The following is a 16,908-nucleotide window of genomic DNA, read 5'->3' on the forward strand; positions in this document are numbered from 1 at the left end:
GCTGCAGTACCTCATGCATGGTGATGCGCATGTACAGCACTGCTATAGGAAATGCAGGGTCATGTGCCTGTATGGAATGTCTCCACTGATGCAGAGTGCACCTGGAGCATTAAGGGATGGCAGCCTAGCACATGGAAGCTCAGTGGAAGTAAGTATTTTCTTTTTAATACCTCCTGCAATAGCATTTTCTAAGCTCAGGGGACAAGGATTAAATACTTCTCTGGAAGTGACACTTCCTCTTTAAATGCAGTCAAGATATTCCAAACTGACTTTGCTATATTGAAACTGGTCTAGTGTTTTAAGGCAGGTTTTCCCCCCATGTAGTAATTCAGATGGAGCCACGAATTATTGGGTTTCTGTTTAATAAGAATTTATTTAGTGTGATTTGGTAGATAATACACTTACGTTGTAGAAGTAGGTATGCTTAGCTGTAAGTGTCACTTCCTGTTGGGAAACCCTGATATAGCGTGCTGGGATGTCTCGTGTATTCCTCACCATCTCAGACTGTCATATGTAAACGTTTGTAAGAAAGGTCATTGACCTGCTCTGCTATCTGGCACAGGAACATAATAAGTATCTCGGTGAATGTAAGCAAATGGTGATATTGTATGAACATTTAGCAGACAGGTCTACATCTTCTTCCTGTAATGTGTGGATCATGTTTGCATTACATTGTAGCCTACATTGTGCTAGCGTATGCATAGCTTAAGGTGGATCCTGCGTTGAATAACCATGCACTGGGATCAGCCCAATTTCATAAATTTATACCATCACGTAGAACTTGATGTTTGCTTGAAGGGTTATAGAATTGTGCCCCCGGAGGTTGCATGATGAAAACTCCCATGATTATCGAACATTTTTGGTCCAACGCCTTGTGTGTCACCCCTGCTTCAGCTAGTTTGTGGAAAACAATTAAATTAGCTTGAGTAGCAATGTGTTTTATAGCATTCCATGTCTTTATAATATCGCTGAATGTGGTTCTTGGCACCATGTTAATTTACTGCCCTGCACACAATATGAAATTCATTATATTATCTGTGCTTTGGATATTTCTCTAAATTGACAATCCACAAGCCAATCCTTTAAATATTACAAATGCATCTGATTTTCTAATAAGATATTTATTTTCACATTGTGCTAGAACTGCAGATAAAAGTGCTTGACCGGGTTAAGGAGTATAAAATGGTCTCTAAAAATACCCTAAACCCTTGTATATAAATGAATTATCGTCTGTTGAAATGTATTTACGCGTGGTGGAAGGATGGAAGATGTCTCGTGAGGAGAATTCAGACATTTTGTAAAATTTGCAATATGATGACAAGAGGACAGACCGACCCTACAGATGCTCCTTCGAAGGAGGATTATAGTGTTGCTACGTGGGTAGTAACCCAACATGGAGATCTGTATTGTAAGCCTGAAAATAACTGTGAACGTGTCAGGGTTTTAGTTCAAGGCCTCCAGATCCGTAGTCTCCATGTAACCCAGACCTCTGCAGACAAAGCCTCCTGACCACATGTATTTCATTTAGGAATATGTGGGATGGTCGGAGTCAAAGGCATCTTTCTTTTATTTAATTTGTCCTTTCTGTTTTTGGGTTCTTCAAGTTTCATAATTTTGTTTATTTGACCAATTTCAAGTTGTTCATGTCTTTTTTCTCCAGCACCTCATGACTCGTCCCTGCACCTCACTCCCTTACCTCCCCCACCCCGCCACCCTCTCCCAAACTCTTTCTGTATCACATGACTTTTGTATGAGATTGAGTTGCTGTTTGTATAATTTTCTCTTAAGTTACATCTTTATTATATTTTTAGGACCCAGGAACCATCCTGATATTGTTGATTCATTTATGCAACTCCTGGCACAGGTGTGTTTTTGAGTTTATTTCATTCACTTTTCTTTCTTTCTCGCTCTCTCTTTCTCGCTCTCTCTCTTCGATTTCCCTCCTTTTTTAATTCAATTTAGCTTTCTGTTCTCTTTCCTTTATTTCTTGCTATGATTTCTTTCAGTTCAGTAGCGTTTCTCCATCAAGTTTTTGCTCCAGGTCTTGGGTTTCAAATCATTGAATAAAAATTCCCAACATATTTCACAGTCTGCTTCGGGTACAGAAAGTGGTCATGACATTTTGTTAGGAAAGATCCCAAAGGGGGTCACTATGATTACTGAATGTATCGCTCGATGTACAATGAAGCACTTTCTTTAAACTTTAGACTGATCGATCACTGTTAGGCCTATCAGTTTATGTTCTGATTGAGAGAATACTCCGTGTTATGAGGGTATGCGAGTATCTGACATGATTACTTTATGTGTAATATGGACCTCTCACCTAAAACAATTTTAGAATTAGAAACAGTTTAGCTATATGATGCCATTTGAAAACTCGTGATTTTTGTATTTTTGACATGTGACTGCTTTACACAGGGGTATGTTTGGCTCAGTTTGTACTTCACTTTTCTGGTTTATAAAACACATATTTAAGGTGCAGTCTAAGCACCAAAATAGTTTCATTTTAATAGGTGGAGCTGTTTTTTTTTTTTAAAGGGTTACTTCAACCAAAAAACAATATTTTACAAAAACACTGGTTTTGGTTAGAGTAACCCTTCTTATCCTGGACCCCCAATTCACACATAAAAAAAAAAGCATAAACGGTACTCCCTTTCCACTAGGAAGGCAACATTTTCTCATCAAACCTATCTTTCTCTGCTGATGTCACTCCCTGCCGGGGGAGGGATGTAGCGAAGGACACGGGCCGTGCTGGGGTGTTGGGTGCCTATCGCCAACACGCTTGTGTGCGGACATCAGACATCCAATATGCACAGAATTGATATTAGCTATTCTGGTTCCAGACTGGCCGTTGATGCCCCAGTGACGCTGCTGGAGTTACAGGTCCTGCAGCAAAGAGGTTAAACTCTGTATGTGCAGTATTTCTTTGCGAAATGCTGTACATACAGACTCCAGGCACTGAAGTGGTCATAGTACTTGGAGTAACCCTTTAAATTCTATGTATTCACGCCATGAACCCCTGGTAATACAAATGTAAACTTCTAAAAAGCTTGACCACTTGTCATCAGTAATATTCTGATGTATGTGTTAATTACCCAAACAGGAGTTGGCATCATCCCTAATAGCACACTAAGAGCCAGTCGACTCCCTTACAGAAATTAAGGTTCTGGTTGGGCTCTGACATCACATGCTCCCAGAATCCTTATTTTTAAACCTGTTTGCGTTGCTGGATGCAGTTCTAATATGGCCATGTTAAAATAAAACGTTTTTAATCATAAGATATATATATATATATATATATATATATATATATATATATATATATATATTTTTTTTTTTTTATTTTTTTAAATAATGTAAAAAAAATTCAGAAAAGCAACTGGTGTATCACAATCTCTAGCAGTAGTCCAGGACTATGTTAAAGTTGATTTTAGCTGATGGGTCCATTGCAGATTATCAGGATTTCTCCACCTGGTGATTACATCATTATGCGTTTAAAAAAATGATTATTATTTGAATGTGAACAACATATTAAATGCCGGTTATATGTGTTATTGATAGACACATCTAATATATAGTTTGAGAAAAGATCTACCCTAAGGTTTGCCCTGCAATAGATAATAAAGGAAACTATCCAGAAAACATGGTATTCTTCATCGACCTAAAATAAAATAAAAAATATAAAGAAGATCATGAGAGTGGATACGATCAGGTGGGCTGGAGTGTTGGAGTGTATCGGCCAGAGATCATGTTTAAAGAGGATTCAGTTGCAATCTGCTGGGTCGGTCACTTTCGAAGTCATGTTTAACATGAGGTTTCAGTTTATATTGGCTCTGCTGATCGGGATCGACGTGACAAAAAAACAAACTTCAAAATTCTGTACTGTGCTATACTCGCTTCTGCTGGAGGTACTGAGACATGCTGTCTGCCATAAAAGGGATTCAATGAATTGAACAGGGCGTCTAGATATGCAATTCAAGGCAAGATGGATGCTTCCAGTGAGGTGGTATCCAATCTACTTACTAGGATAGACAGACCAAGAATAGCGTATGATGCAGAGGGTTAAAGAGCTTTTGCAGCGTGTCTGATGTAGGTTCTCCCTGGAAGGGTTTGAATATTTAAGTTGCTCCTGTATAACATGTCTTGTCTAAATATTGCGTTTTTTTGATGTTTTCAGAGTTGAATGTACTTTGTTCTCATTAACAGCTCCCGAGTGCTTGAATAAAGGCTTTCTCTAATTTCCCAGACTTAATGTTTCATTATTACACAAACCCTGGCTTAACATACTGAAAGATGCAGCTAGGTATTGGCAAATAGCATGTGCTCCTGATTGAAATAAAATGTTCTGGGTTTGAAAGGCCATTAACAGCACAGCATTGTTTACCTGTAGAAGTCTACAAGTGTAACAGGCTAAACACTGCTTACTTAAGACTGCCAATTACACAAGCAAATTCCCTTTAGAATACACAACCTTTTCCACAGTGGCGTAGCTCCGTAGCTGCCGTAGCAGGGCCTGCAGGTAAGTGACTGCAATGGTAGAAGATATTATGGATTTTACCTGGTATTGTGCTTATTTCTTTGTATGTTACGCTTTACAGGCTTTGAAACGCAAGCCGTGCCTCTTCTTGTCCAGCGAGCTGGATGTCAAGGCTGTCTTTCAGTGCGGTGAGTCTAGCGATGCAAAATGCCAATTCAACTCATATCTTCAGGCACCTCCTGGCTCAAAAACCTAGCTGGCGCACAGATTTAATCAGATCATCATAGTTTCATCACACTGGCAGATATATAGATGGAATCAATGTCGTATGTTGGATAAACGATGACAATGTTTTATTAATAGACTCACTGGAACAATATAGTCCCAATGTACTAATCATCCAGTGTCCAATACGTAATTATACGTCACAGCACAGCAAAAAAGGTTAATTCATTCTCCAGCTCACGGCAAATGCTCTGGGTTCTTCTGTTAACCATATCCTGCAATATTACTGTAATAATAACTGTCACAGTGCTGCACCATCACCGGGCAAGTGCTTAGAGGGAACACTAAAATATAATAAATTAAATTCATGGAGTATATGGATTGGATTGCCTGTAACTGTAAACACCAGCACCTCTTTATTCTATTAGTTTTGATATTAAGCATTGCATATTCTGCATACATTATCAGGCAGGTTGCTATATATGCATAGATTATGTAAAGCAACCTCTTCCAAGAACACTGGTGCGGATAACGCATGCTGTATGTTGGAGTTGGCCTACAGGAATATATATATATATTTAAACAAAATATTGACTTCAGGGCTGTAATTGAAAGTCTAGCAAGTTTGATCTAGACGTGTTATATACCGCCCTAGGAAACCAGCAAGTAAATGTGACGTGTTCATAATCTGCTGATTAAGGTAATAAAGTAGTTTTTGAATTGTGTTTCTTTTTGTAGAAACGATTTGGGATCACTCGAGCAGAATATGTTGGCGCTATTTTAATAATTTATAGACTTTGACCACCTTTTCAGCTGCTTCAGTTTAAGATCTAAATACATTTTCAGTTTTTATAAAGAATATTCTTTATTTCATTTTTTCCCTACAGCTGTTATCTCCTTAAAGTTTCCAGAGACTCCCACTGTCCGTTCTAGCTGCGCTTTTTTTGTGAGTATTTCTCTAATTCTGGTCCCCATGTTATTTCAGTGGGTATCCTAAAGGATGGGGACAGGTAACTGTTTTCATTAACAGTTTTATCATTCCTGCTGTGTGACACTGGGAAGAGTCTAATGATGATATTTTATGCACATGATTCTAGTTTGTATTATGTGACAGTGGGAAAATGGGTCACTGAGCTGATCTTACGGTTACAACCAGGTAATTAGAGAGAACCAGTAATGTAACCAGAAACCTAGGGCGTATGCTATGTGCCTCGAACCATCCTGGCACCAAATGTGTCAAGTGTGCTGTGGTACCAATGCACATAGAGTATGATAACATATTAAACACATCACTACCAGAATAGAGTACAACATTTTTTATTTTCATGTATTTTGAAGGATTTCTTTTCTTCCATAAACCCTCACTCACTCTCATACATACTCCTAGTTATGGTTACCAGCCTGTAGGTGAACACACTTCTCTGCCAGAAACCACTAATCACTAACATTATCCTGCATGTTTGATGAAAATTCCAGCTTAACCCCCTGCTTTCAAACATTTCAGGAAGTTTCAATGGATCATACCATTCCTACTGTCAGGGAAGGGGGAGGAGTGAATTGACTCTAGCATTTTTGTGTTACCATTACATTAGCAGTCCAGTGATTGGTAAAGATTGCTATAGAAGTTTTAAGTCCCTTTATTTTAGAAAAATAAATGATTTAACTTTATGTACTGTATGTGGCATTATGCTCAAATGCAGACATTATTTTTACATTCTGTTGTAATTTTTAATAAGATTTACTGTTTACAAAATACCTATAAGCAGTGTGTTTGTTGTTTATTTTTTTGTATGTTAGAAAAATAGCATGTTTCCTTTTTATGCTGCCATTTCATGCCCTGTGTGAAATATTTTAAGATAAAGCACACTGTCTAAAGCTTTTCATTTCACAAATATCTTTTATAAAGGCTGAATGAAATTGTTTAAAAATACAAGTTATGTTAAAGTTTTGTCTGCCATGCAATCTGTACACAATTGCTGTGTTATGTTTATACATCCCTTGTTACAAATACATACTAGGACAATATTTCTTTAATCAAATTGATCGTAAGTGGTGGGATTAAACTGATGTATTTTTTTTATGATTAATGTCACAAAATGTCAGTACTGGGATTTTTCTTTTTCAGTGTTTTGTAGATAATTTGTAACATTCATTAAGTTTTTCTACGTTTTAAGTTACTGGTTACTTTGTGCTAGCTTGTTACACAGATTAATACTGCCAAGGCACGTGGATTGGCGTTTGAAAGAAAATAGGAAAATGTAATATTTATGCAATTAATATCAATGTAAACCATTAAGGAAAGCTTTATTTTTTTCTTACTTGATCTATATGTGGATCACAGGCTTGAAACACTCTTTTAGTATAAAAACTGGTCTGCTGGTTTATCCAGGTTTACACCATCATAGGAGATAAGGGTGTGAACTTCTAAATAAATATTTATTCATTGCTCAATTCTCCATACTAATTAAAATACGATCTCCCTGCCTGCCATGTAAGACCTGCTCAACTCTATTATAGTGTTACAAATCCAAATTACTGGCTTGGAGTAATCATCATAATAATGCACTGCTATAGTTGCTGTAATAACACTCGACTGGAAGTGAGAACGTTAACTGTACTGTATAAATCTGTTTCACCAACACAGACCGAGTTTCTGCCTCGTTGTGGAGAACTTCCGCCTGTGGGTCAGGTAGTTCATGAAGATGGAAAGATTCTCCTTCAAGCCACATTAGAGGTGAGTGAGGGGACACTGCTGTTTCTACGATTAAGTCTTCTTTCGTACTGACTCCACAGCCTGCGTTTGCTGCTAGGAACCTACACAGAATGTCGGAATATTTCCATAGCAACAGCTTCACTTTTAGATCTTTACTACACTCTTCCATTAGCGTCACCGTTCCAAATCACCCACTGTTTCCCTGGATCCTGGTAACATAACCATTGTAGCTGTGGCTATAAATAAATGTTTTTGGATCACCCACAGCCAGCTATATATGGCAGCAAATAGCCGTGTTCTTGTCAAGTCAGGAGAGATTCCATATACAGATTGCAATGTAAGCAGTAATTGTTTGCCGGTAAACCTAGCTATTATCACCTTCTTATTATCTTGTTCCTCTAGGGGATTGGAGGACAAGCATCACGAAATGTCATGGATAATTTTGCAGACATTCTTTTCTGCCTCAACAAGAATTGCTTTTCATATCTCGTGGCGTGGCTGAAAGAAGTGATGCAGCAGGACGGTGTACCCTCGCCACGCCTCACGCAGGCACAGAAAGACAACTTCAGCCAGCAGATTGTGAGGTGGGCACTCCTAGTTATTGAGGGGCAGATTTGGCTTTAGAGAACCGTTAAATCACGGCAAGCAGAGCTAGATGGAGTAGTCTAGTTAAATTATAGGCGAAATAACTTCCCATGTTAAAGGGACACTATAGTCACCAGAACAACTACTTATTGAATTTGTTCTGGTGAGTAGAATCATTACCGTCAGACTTTTTGCTATAACACACAAAGAGAAAATGCAGTGTTTACATTACAGCCTAGGGATACCCCCACTGGCCACTCCTCAGATGGCTGTTAGAGATCCTTCCTGGGTCATGGCTGCCTAAAATGCATCCAAACATTCAGTATTTCCTCCCTCTGCATGCAGACACTCAATCCTATGGGGAAGCATTGTGTTTGGATCAGGCCACCACTTCTGATGATGTCAGAGGTCAGAGGAAGTTCACAGGCAGAGGCAGCAGCTTCAGACTTGAATAAAAGTAAGATTTACTATATTTAGGGAGGCCAGGGGGGCTAGATAGTGGTTTTAACACTATAGGGTCAGGAATACATGTTAGTGTTCCTGATCCTATAGTGTTCCTTTAAGTTTTAGAGTCTGAATAAAAGGAACACTCTGTATTTGACAGACTGGCACGGCAATGGGCCCCTGGGCAGTTCCCTGCTCTGCAGATATTGGCTCATATATTCTGCTGCAGACATGGGAGCCACCTTGTGGATTTAATTGGCTTTCATTGAGTTGTCAGTTTTTTCCTCTGAGATCTGACATCTTGTCCCAGACAATGCTGACATCTCCTTTGCTTAGATCACACGCTTTTTAGAGATTGCAGATCCTGACTGTGTTTCTGGGAGAAAACAGCTCTTAGTCTGTGAGTGCTTTGGGTTTTATCATGCATTCCTGGCTCACAACATGTTAATGTAGGGGTGACTACAGGACTTTCAAGCGTTACTATAATGCCCGGGATTTATTTGTCTCATATTGATAGGACTGTAAACCAACAGATACATGTTACGATGAACTCCATCCGCTAAAATCCATACTAAGAATAAACCATTTTGGCTAAATCTTCTTACATTTTCTATTTATTATGTTTACCTTAGTTGTTAAATTTTGTTACTGATCTTTTGTGTTTTATTTTTTTTCATTTGCTTTTTGTTGGAGTACAACCTCATGCTAGTATGACACTATTTGTAAATGAGTTAGTAGTGGAGAGTATAGAATCTGTAATTCTAATGCATACAATCATTATCTCAGTATTACAATAAGTTAGTCTGTCTAACTCTTTAACAGTCGTAGAACTCCCCCTTGACCACGTTTAACGGTTGCATTATGGTGAGTTGTAATCCCTTTGTTATCCCTTATTGTGTCTCCGCAGGGAGCGTGTGAATAAGCGACGGGTGAGAGATATGGTGAAGGAGTTTACCCTTCTGTGCCGCGGACTGCATGGGACCGAGTACACTGCAGACTACTGAGCAACCATGCAGCACATCCCGCGGAGTGAATGGCAAATGCCTGATCTGCCTGGCAAATCCTCCCATGAGTCCAGACTGCTTTGAGCTGCTCAGTACCTAAACCCTCACCTAAAGATTGATTTATTTTTTTTTTCATTTTGTTTTTGTTTTAGAAGTAACAGCTGCTGGCGCGCTCTCCATTTTAACCCTTTGTGCTGCTAGAGTGCCCATTAACGCTGGAGGGACAAGATCAGAGCAAACTATTGCCATTCCTGATCTGGGGTTTCATGGACTGTCTGTAATTCTCACTTCCTGGTGGAGACTGTTTGACATGATTTGGTGAAAGTTCCAGGGAATTGTCATGGGATGATACTGGTGTCATGGATTGCTGCATGTAACACATATACAGAGACCCGGAGCCCTGGAGTGTGATCTCAGCCATTTCAAGAGTATACTGTATTTGCTGCTTCCTTTTTGATAAGGTCGAGGAGCATGTACAATGATTTTAATCCGTCTTCTCTTCATACGCTGAAAAAAAGGATTCAGAATGACATCTGTGTCTGAGCTGTTAACCGGTTCATGTGGATTACAACTAGCAAAGAGGAGGGATATTTTATCAATTCTGTGTTTTGAACCCAGGGGGATATAAACTGAAAAAGAAAATAATCAGTGTGAACTGTGAACGCATGCCAATCTAACCACTATTAAAGCAGCTGTTATTCTTTATTATTTTATTTACCAGCATAAAGCCACTTAAAGAATGAAAGAATGATGGCTTCCATTTGGTTTTGCTTTGTATTTATTTTCCTTTTCCCCCATATTCCTGTAGCTGTTCAGGTGCCAAAAGAGATGCTCATTTAATTGGGTAATAATCTGTTAAACATATGGCACGTAGGGAGTAACATGGTTAATTCGGTTAAAAAAGGAGAGTCCCTGAGGGACCCAAAGTAAAAAGGCACTGTTTCCCAATTCCTTCTCGCTGTAGGTCTGATTTGCTCCTTACCTGTAAAGTTTTCTACTGGTAGATGTAATATTCCTGTATGTGTTAATGGCTCTCACTCATGGGGGTAAAGCACAGCTAAAGACAGAATTGTTCTTATTATTAAATATTCTTGGATCGTCTTGGTCAAACTGTCATTTTGTAACCTGTGAAGATGCAATAACTTGGGGTGTGAGATAAGTAATAGAGTAGTTTTCAGGCTCCCGATGTATTAAGGAGGAAGCACAACCTGTCTGAAGTAACGAGCCGCGCTTTGGCACTAGACCTTAGTCATGCCTAATCCTTCCAGCTCGATCTCGGTGCAATAAAAGTTTCGCCTGATACAAGCAGCTGTGCTCCCTTTTTTCCTCCTTATTGCATGGATTTCTAGGGGCCGGAGGTAAGGGACGGTTTTATGGTACCTGGAGAATTGTCGTCCGTTATGTGTCTCGACTTCATGGTTTTCCTTTGTGCAGATTCTCCAAGCATGGGCCTTATTAACGGACCGGGTGTTAATCCATTCTTACCCGGTTCTGCCCCGCTGTAGGTAGACGGTTTCTGCCTCACATCTTTCTCTTTTCAACCTCCAATCCACTGATGTGTCATGTTGGGTCTGCTACATCGCAATGTGATTTCGTGCTACGTCTGAATAATGCTTTGCGCCATTTATATTGTCTGTGTTCTGCAGGAATGTAAAGAAAATCATAGTGACCTGGAAGGAAGATTCAAGGTCAATTGTGTTTACTGTAGAAGGGAATGAATGCTACATACTGTTGTCACTTTAATGCCCAGCTCCACAGCATCAAGCTATAACTATCCCCCAAAAAGCATGGCAGAGCCAAGCAATGATGGAATGGTGTGTAATTTAATCCGTGATGTGAGAATTTATGGTTGAGGTTCCTGTTTTCAAGCAATGTCCGATTACTATAAATATTACGACCGTAACTAATAAATATCCTAATGGTGCAGGGTAGGCAATTCTGCCCAACTTTGGGCTCTATGTAGATTTGTGAAATGTATAGCACTGATGTTTCAGAATCACTACGAGCTTATTGCGACTGTACTAACCATGATCTGCCACAGCACTAATAGAGCCACACAATATTGCCTTCAATGGATGATTTCACTAACCTGAAACTGGCTCTAATGTTCTTACACATGCTTATGATGTAGAGCAGGGGTAGGCAACCTTTGGCACTCCAGATCTTATTGACTGCATCCCCAATAATGCTTTTACACCCATAATGCTGGCAAAGCATCATAGGAGGTGTATTCCAAAACATCTGGAGAGCTGAAGGTCTCCTATGCCTGATGTAGACCGAAGTTCAGAACATTAAAGGAACAGTCAATTAAACAATAATACTAATAAATATTTCTTAATCTGCAGTGTTTATCGCTTATGATTTAAGGGCCCCTATTTTTGTAAAAAAAAAATGTTTTTTTGAAAAAAGTCAATTTCCCCTCTCTCTGTTTCTCCCACTCTCTCGTATCCGGCATTGGCATACTTTCCACACTGTACGTTTGACTGGCCATCACTATGGGCGTGGGAAGTTGAAAAAGAAATGCATGGTGTTTGTCAGAAACTGCACAAGACATGGTCATAAAGCGGCAGGGCCAGGATCTATGCACCATAATCACGACATTAATAGGGAGGGAGTTTGATGTCTAGACAATAAATCAAACAATTCTTCCTATCAATTCCCTTTGTTTAATCATACACCAGTTACAATGCATGTTTATTATATTGTGGTTTAAACTCTTAAACTGACTCTCTGAGCTGTTTTGCAAAATATAGGAGATTATCCACTAAACAACAAACTATCTGCTGCTTACACCAAAACTATAATTGGATTTAATGTTTAAAAACAAAAAAGAATGGTGATAAAGGTCGTTTCTAAATAACCACTTTTTTTTTTCCTTCAGCACAAAGATGATTACTGCTTGCCAGAATCCATGGGTATAGGATGGTGTTTGTTAACCCTTTTAAAACCTGTCTATATTTAACAGATTATTTTAAATACTGCCAGTGTAGCTTTGATTAAGCACTGCTCGGTATTAATGTACAGTTCCCATCCTGCCTCGAAATAAAAGCATGTATTAACTCCAGATTTTAATATTTATGTTTATAAAATGTTGAACCCCATACTGTTACAACTTATTGCAGTCACATTGTGTGGTTTTTGAACAGCTGATACAACTCTTGCGTGTTTGTCTGTTATTCCTTCCATCCTGTGTGTGACGGAGTACTATGTTTAGACCATTGCATTTAGCTTTAGCGTGCAATGTGTCTCTTTTTAAACTTTCTCTTGTTCGCCAAATAAAATATTGTGGTTCCATTTCACCCCCACCCCCCGGTCTGTGCTAAAGGAGTGATCTGTGTCAATACAGACATGCTAAGGATGTGATTATTAATTGGGGGTGGAGCCTAAATTATGCAAATTCACATTGGGTCCCCTTCTCCATATGTGGTTAAGAAAATATAAAAATGCATGTTTTAATGAGAGGGAGTTTTTCATCAGCCAGCCTGGAAGTAGAGTTCCAATTTATCTAATGTCAATTCTATGCAAATGTACATGCGCAGTGTGTCATTAATTGGCTGAGTGGTCAGCTGATTATCTCAGCCAGGGATTGGCGACTGGATTGTCTTCTGCAGAAAGGACTCTCGCTGCCCAGCAGGGACCCAGGTAATAGGGCAAAACCGTTGCTAAACTGTTTGCTCCATTACTGGGGAACTGGACCAGGCTACTCTACAGCAAACTGTACAAGCAGACCACTTGGACTAACCCTTTAACTATTGTGCTTATCCATTAACAATCACACCCTAAAGTGTAATTTCCCAGGAATATATTTAAGAAGTATGTCGTGGTGCGTTGTGAAAAAATTAAATTAAAAGTAGAAATTCACACCCCTTTATCCTGTAACTGGGCGCTTCCATCTTAGCTCCCTGTCAGTTATGGTTAAAAGCTCAGCCCCTTGGCTACTGGCAAACAGAGAAATGAAACAATGTTTCTAAATGTTCTCTTAATTTGCAAAGTGGGCTGTGACTTTGCATCGTCTTCAAGGAGCACTATAGTGCCAGGAAAACAAATTCGTTTTCCTGGCACTATAGGGTTATTGGGTCCCCTCCTACCTTAATCCAGCGCCGAGCTCGCTCTGCGCTGGTGACCTCTCCTCCCCCTGCCGACATCCGCTACGAATGCGCAGAATCAGTGAGACAGCCACTAGAGGCTGAATTAACCCTCAGTGTAAACATAGCAGTTTCTCTGAAACTATGTTTTCAGCTGCAGGGTTAAAACTAGGGGCACCTGGCATCCATATAGTGCCTATAGTGATCCTTTAACTGGATTGTGATGTCGGTGGTTAAATCTTTAATGAAAATGGAAAAAAGGCAACACATGTTCCCCAGTGATTTTATTCATGTTTGCCCCGTGGCGAATATGACAAGACGCGGACTGGGCCTTTGTTACTATATAGTGAGACAGGGAGACTTGCTTAAACATACTGCATCGTGTTTACTTCCGATCAAAACAAACGATTTTCCTGATCTAGAGTAAATATAGCAAAGGCCATTCGAGCACCTTTCCTGCTGCTGTTTCTGTTCTGCTCACGTGGGCCACTTCTGGAGCGTTCCAAATGGTGGTTCTGTACACAGACTGGAATAAGTAATGTTGGAGGTACCTTTTATTCAATCTTTACTGGCAAGTAGTGATGTACCGAACTGTTCGCTGGCGACGGCGGGCGAACACATGCGCGGTTCGATCTGCCCCCTATTCGTCATCATTGAGTAAACTTTGACCCTGTGCCTCACGGTGAGCAGACACATTCCAGCAAATTAGCAGCAGACCCTCCCTTCCAGACCCTCCCACCTCCTGTACAGCATCCATTTTAGATTCATTCTGAAGCTGCTTTCTTAGATAGAGGAGGGAAAGTGTAGCTGCTGCTCATTTGATAGGGAAATTGATAGCTAGGCTAGTGTATTCAGTGTCCACTACAGTCCTGAAGGACTCATCTGATCTCTGCTGTAAGGACAGCACCCCAAAAAGCCCTTTTTAGGGCCAGAACATCAGTCTGCCTTTTTTTTTTAATGTAATGTAATGTATAATGTAAAGTAATTGCAGTTGCCTGCCTGCCAGCTTCTGTGTCAGGCTCACAGTGGATACTGTGCCCACTTGCCCAGTGCCACCACTCATATCTGGTGTCACAATAGCTTAAGCTTGCATTTAAAAACAAAAACTTTTTTTCACTGTAATAGATTGAATAGCAGTTAGTTGTCTGCAAGCGTCTGGGTGTCAGGCCTTCAGCGTATACTCTGTCAACCTCTGCCAGTGTACTTTGCCACTCATATCTGGTGTCACAATAGCGTGCCTTTAAAAAGAAAAAAGTTTTTCACTGTAAGCTAATAGCAGTTAGTTGTCTGCAAGCGTCTGGGTGTCAGGCCTTCAGCGTGTACTCTGCCAACCTCTGCCAGTGTACTTTGCCACTCATATATGGTGTCACAATAGCGTGCCTTTAAAAAGAAAAAAAAGTTTTTCACTGTAGGCTAATAGCAGTCAGTGTCCTTCAAGCGGGTGTGTCAGGCCTTCAGCGTGTACTCTGCCAACCTCTGCAAGTGCACATTGCCACTCATATCTGGCCTCACAGTAGCTTGCACGCATAGTACCACTAATCCCCCCAAAAATGACAGGTAGAGGCAGGCCACCCCGCAGGGGCCATCGTGGTCGTGGTGCTGTGATTCCCTTTTGCCCTAGAATAATGCCCAGGTTTCAGAGGCCACGTACCCTGAACTTGAAAAGTTCTGAGGACATAGTTGACTGGCTAACACAGGACACCCAATCTTCTACAGCTTCCGCTCGGAACCTTGACACACCATCCTCCTCCAGCTTAGCTTCGGGCACCTCTCAAGATACCACTCACCCGCCTGCCGCCACCACCAACACTAGCACCACAGCCGCTTTACTTGGTATTTCAGAGGAGTTATTTACACATCCGTTTGAAGAAATGAGTGATGCGCAACCATTATTGCCAGAGGATGTAGATAACAGGGATATGTCTCAGGCAGGCAACATTACACACATGGACGTACGGTGTGATGATGATGTTGTACCCGCTGCTGCTTCCTTTGCTGAGTTGTCAGATACAAGTGAAGCGGTTGATGATGACGATGCGTCCATGGATGTCACGTGGGTGCCCGCTCGGCAAAAAGAAGAACAGGGCGAAAGTTCAGATGGGGAGACAGAGAGGAGGAGGAGGAGACGAGTTGGAAGCAGGGGTAGGTCGTCGCAAGGACCTAGTGGCACAGTCAGACAGCATGCATCGGCACCCGGGGTCAGCCCGACAGCACGCCAATCAATGCATGCTGTGTCCACCACCAGAATGCCGTCATTGCAGAGCTCAGCAGTGTGGCATTTTTTTGTGTGTCTGCCTCTGACAACAGCGATGCCATTTGCAACCTGTGCCAAAAGAAACTGAGTCGTGGGAAGTCCAACACCCACCTAGGTACAACTGCTTTGCGTAGGCACATGATCGCACATCACAAACGCCTATGGGATCAACACATGAGTACAAGCAGCACACAAACTCAAAGCCGCCATCCTCCTCCTGGTCCAGCATCTTCAGCCACGTCAACCACTGCTGTCCTCCTTGCCCCTTCTCAACCATCTGCCACTCCGTCTCTCGCCTTGAGCAGTTCCCGCTCATCTGCCCACAGTCAGGTGTCTGTCAAGGACATGTTTGAGCGTAAGAAGCCAATGTCAGAAAGTCACCCCCTTGCCCAGCGTCTGACAGCTGGCTTGTCTGAACTATTAGCCCACCAGCTTTTACCATACAAGCTGGTGGAGTCTGAGGCGTTCAAAAAATTTGTGGCTATTGGGATACCGCAGTGGAAAGTACCCGGCCGCAATTTCTTTGCATCAAAGGCAATCCCTAACCTGTACTTGATTGTGCAAAAGGAAGTAATGGCATGTCTGGCACACAGTGTTGGGGCAAGGGTCCATCTGACGACTGATACTTGGTCTGTAAAGCATGGTCAGGGCAGGTATATCACCTACACTGCGCATTGGGTAAACCTGCTGATGGCTGCCAAGCATGGAATGCGTGGCTCTGCAGAGGAGTTGGTGACACCGCCAGGACTTGCAGGCAGGCCTGCTGCCACCTCCTCTACTCCTCCTACTCCATCCTCTTCCATAACCTCCTCGGCTGAGTCCTCTTCTGCTGCTGCGTCTTGCTCCTCATCAACGGCACCCCCCCAGCTCCCCAGGTACTATTCCACATCCCGGATACGGCAGTGTCACGCCGTCTTGGGTTTGACTTGCTTGAAAGCAGAGTCACACCGGACAAGCACTCCTGTCTGCCCTGAACGCACAGGTGGAAAAGTGGCTGACTCCGCAGCAACTGCATATCGGCAAAGTGGTTTGTGACAACGGAACAAATTTGTTGGCGGCATTGAAGTTGGGCAAGTTGACACATGTGCCGTGCATGGCACATGTGTGTAATCTGATCGTGC

The 16,908-nt window shown here is 41.3% G+C and overlaps 1 protein-coding gene across 2 annotated transcripts in view; it reads left to right on the top strand.

Annotated features, from left to right (window-relative positions):
* IPO13 (importin 13) overlaps positions 1-10,548 on the top strand; it is a 48,544-nt gene extending 37,996 nt beyond the window's left edge. Inside the window, exons 15-20 of one of the 2 annotated variants that reach the window (XM_063427685.1) lie at positions 1,812-1,864; positions 4,599-4,665; positions 5,590-5,648; positions 7,347-7,436; positions 7,818-7,999; positions 9,352-10,548. In XM_063427685.1, coding sequence (XP_063283755.1) covers positions 1,812-1,864; positions 4,599-4,665; positions 5,590-5,648; positions 7,347-7,436; positions 7,818-7,999; positions 9,352-9,448 — 548 coding nt within the window. In that variant the 3' untranslated portion in view covers positions 9,449-10,548. Of the gene's footprint in view, positions 1-1,811; positions 1,865-4,598; positions 4,666-5,589; positions 5,649-7,346; positions 7,437-7,817; positions 8,000-9,351 lie in introns of those variants that run through there. The other variant, XM_063427686.1, reaches the window with a different exon arrangement.
* The last annotated feature ends 6,360 nt before the right edge of the window (positions 10,549-16,908 follow it).

Source organism: Pelobates fuscus, chromosome 7, assembly GCF_036172605.1.
Source record: "Pelobates fuscus isolate aPelFus1 chromosome 7, aPelFus1.pri, whole genome shotgun sequence".
In the NCBI taxonomy this organism is placed as follows: Eukaryota; Metazoa; Chordata; class Amphibia; order Anura; family Pelobatidae; genus Pelobates; species Pelobates fuscus.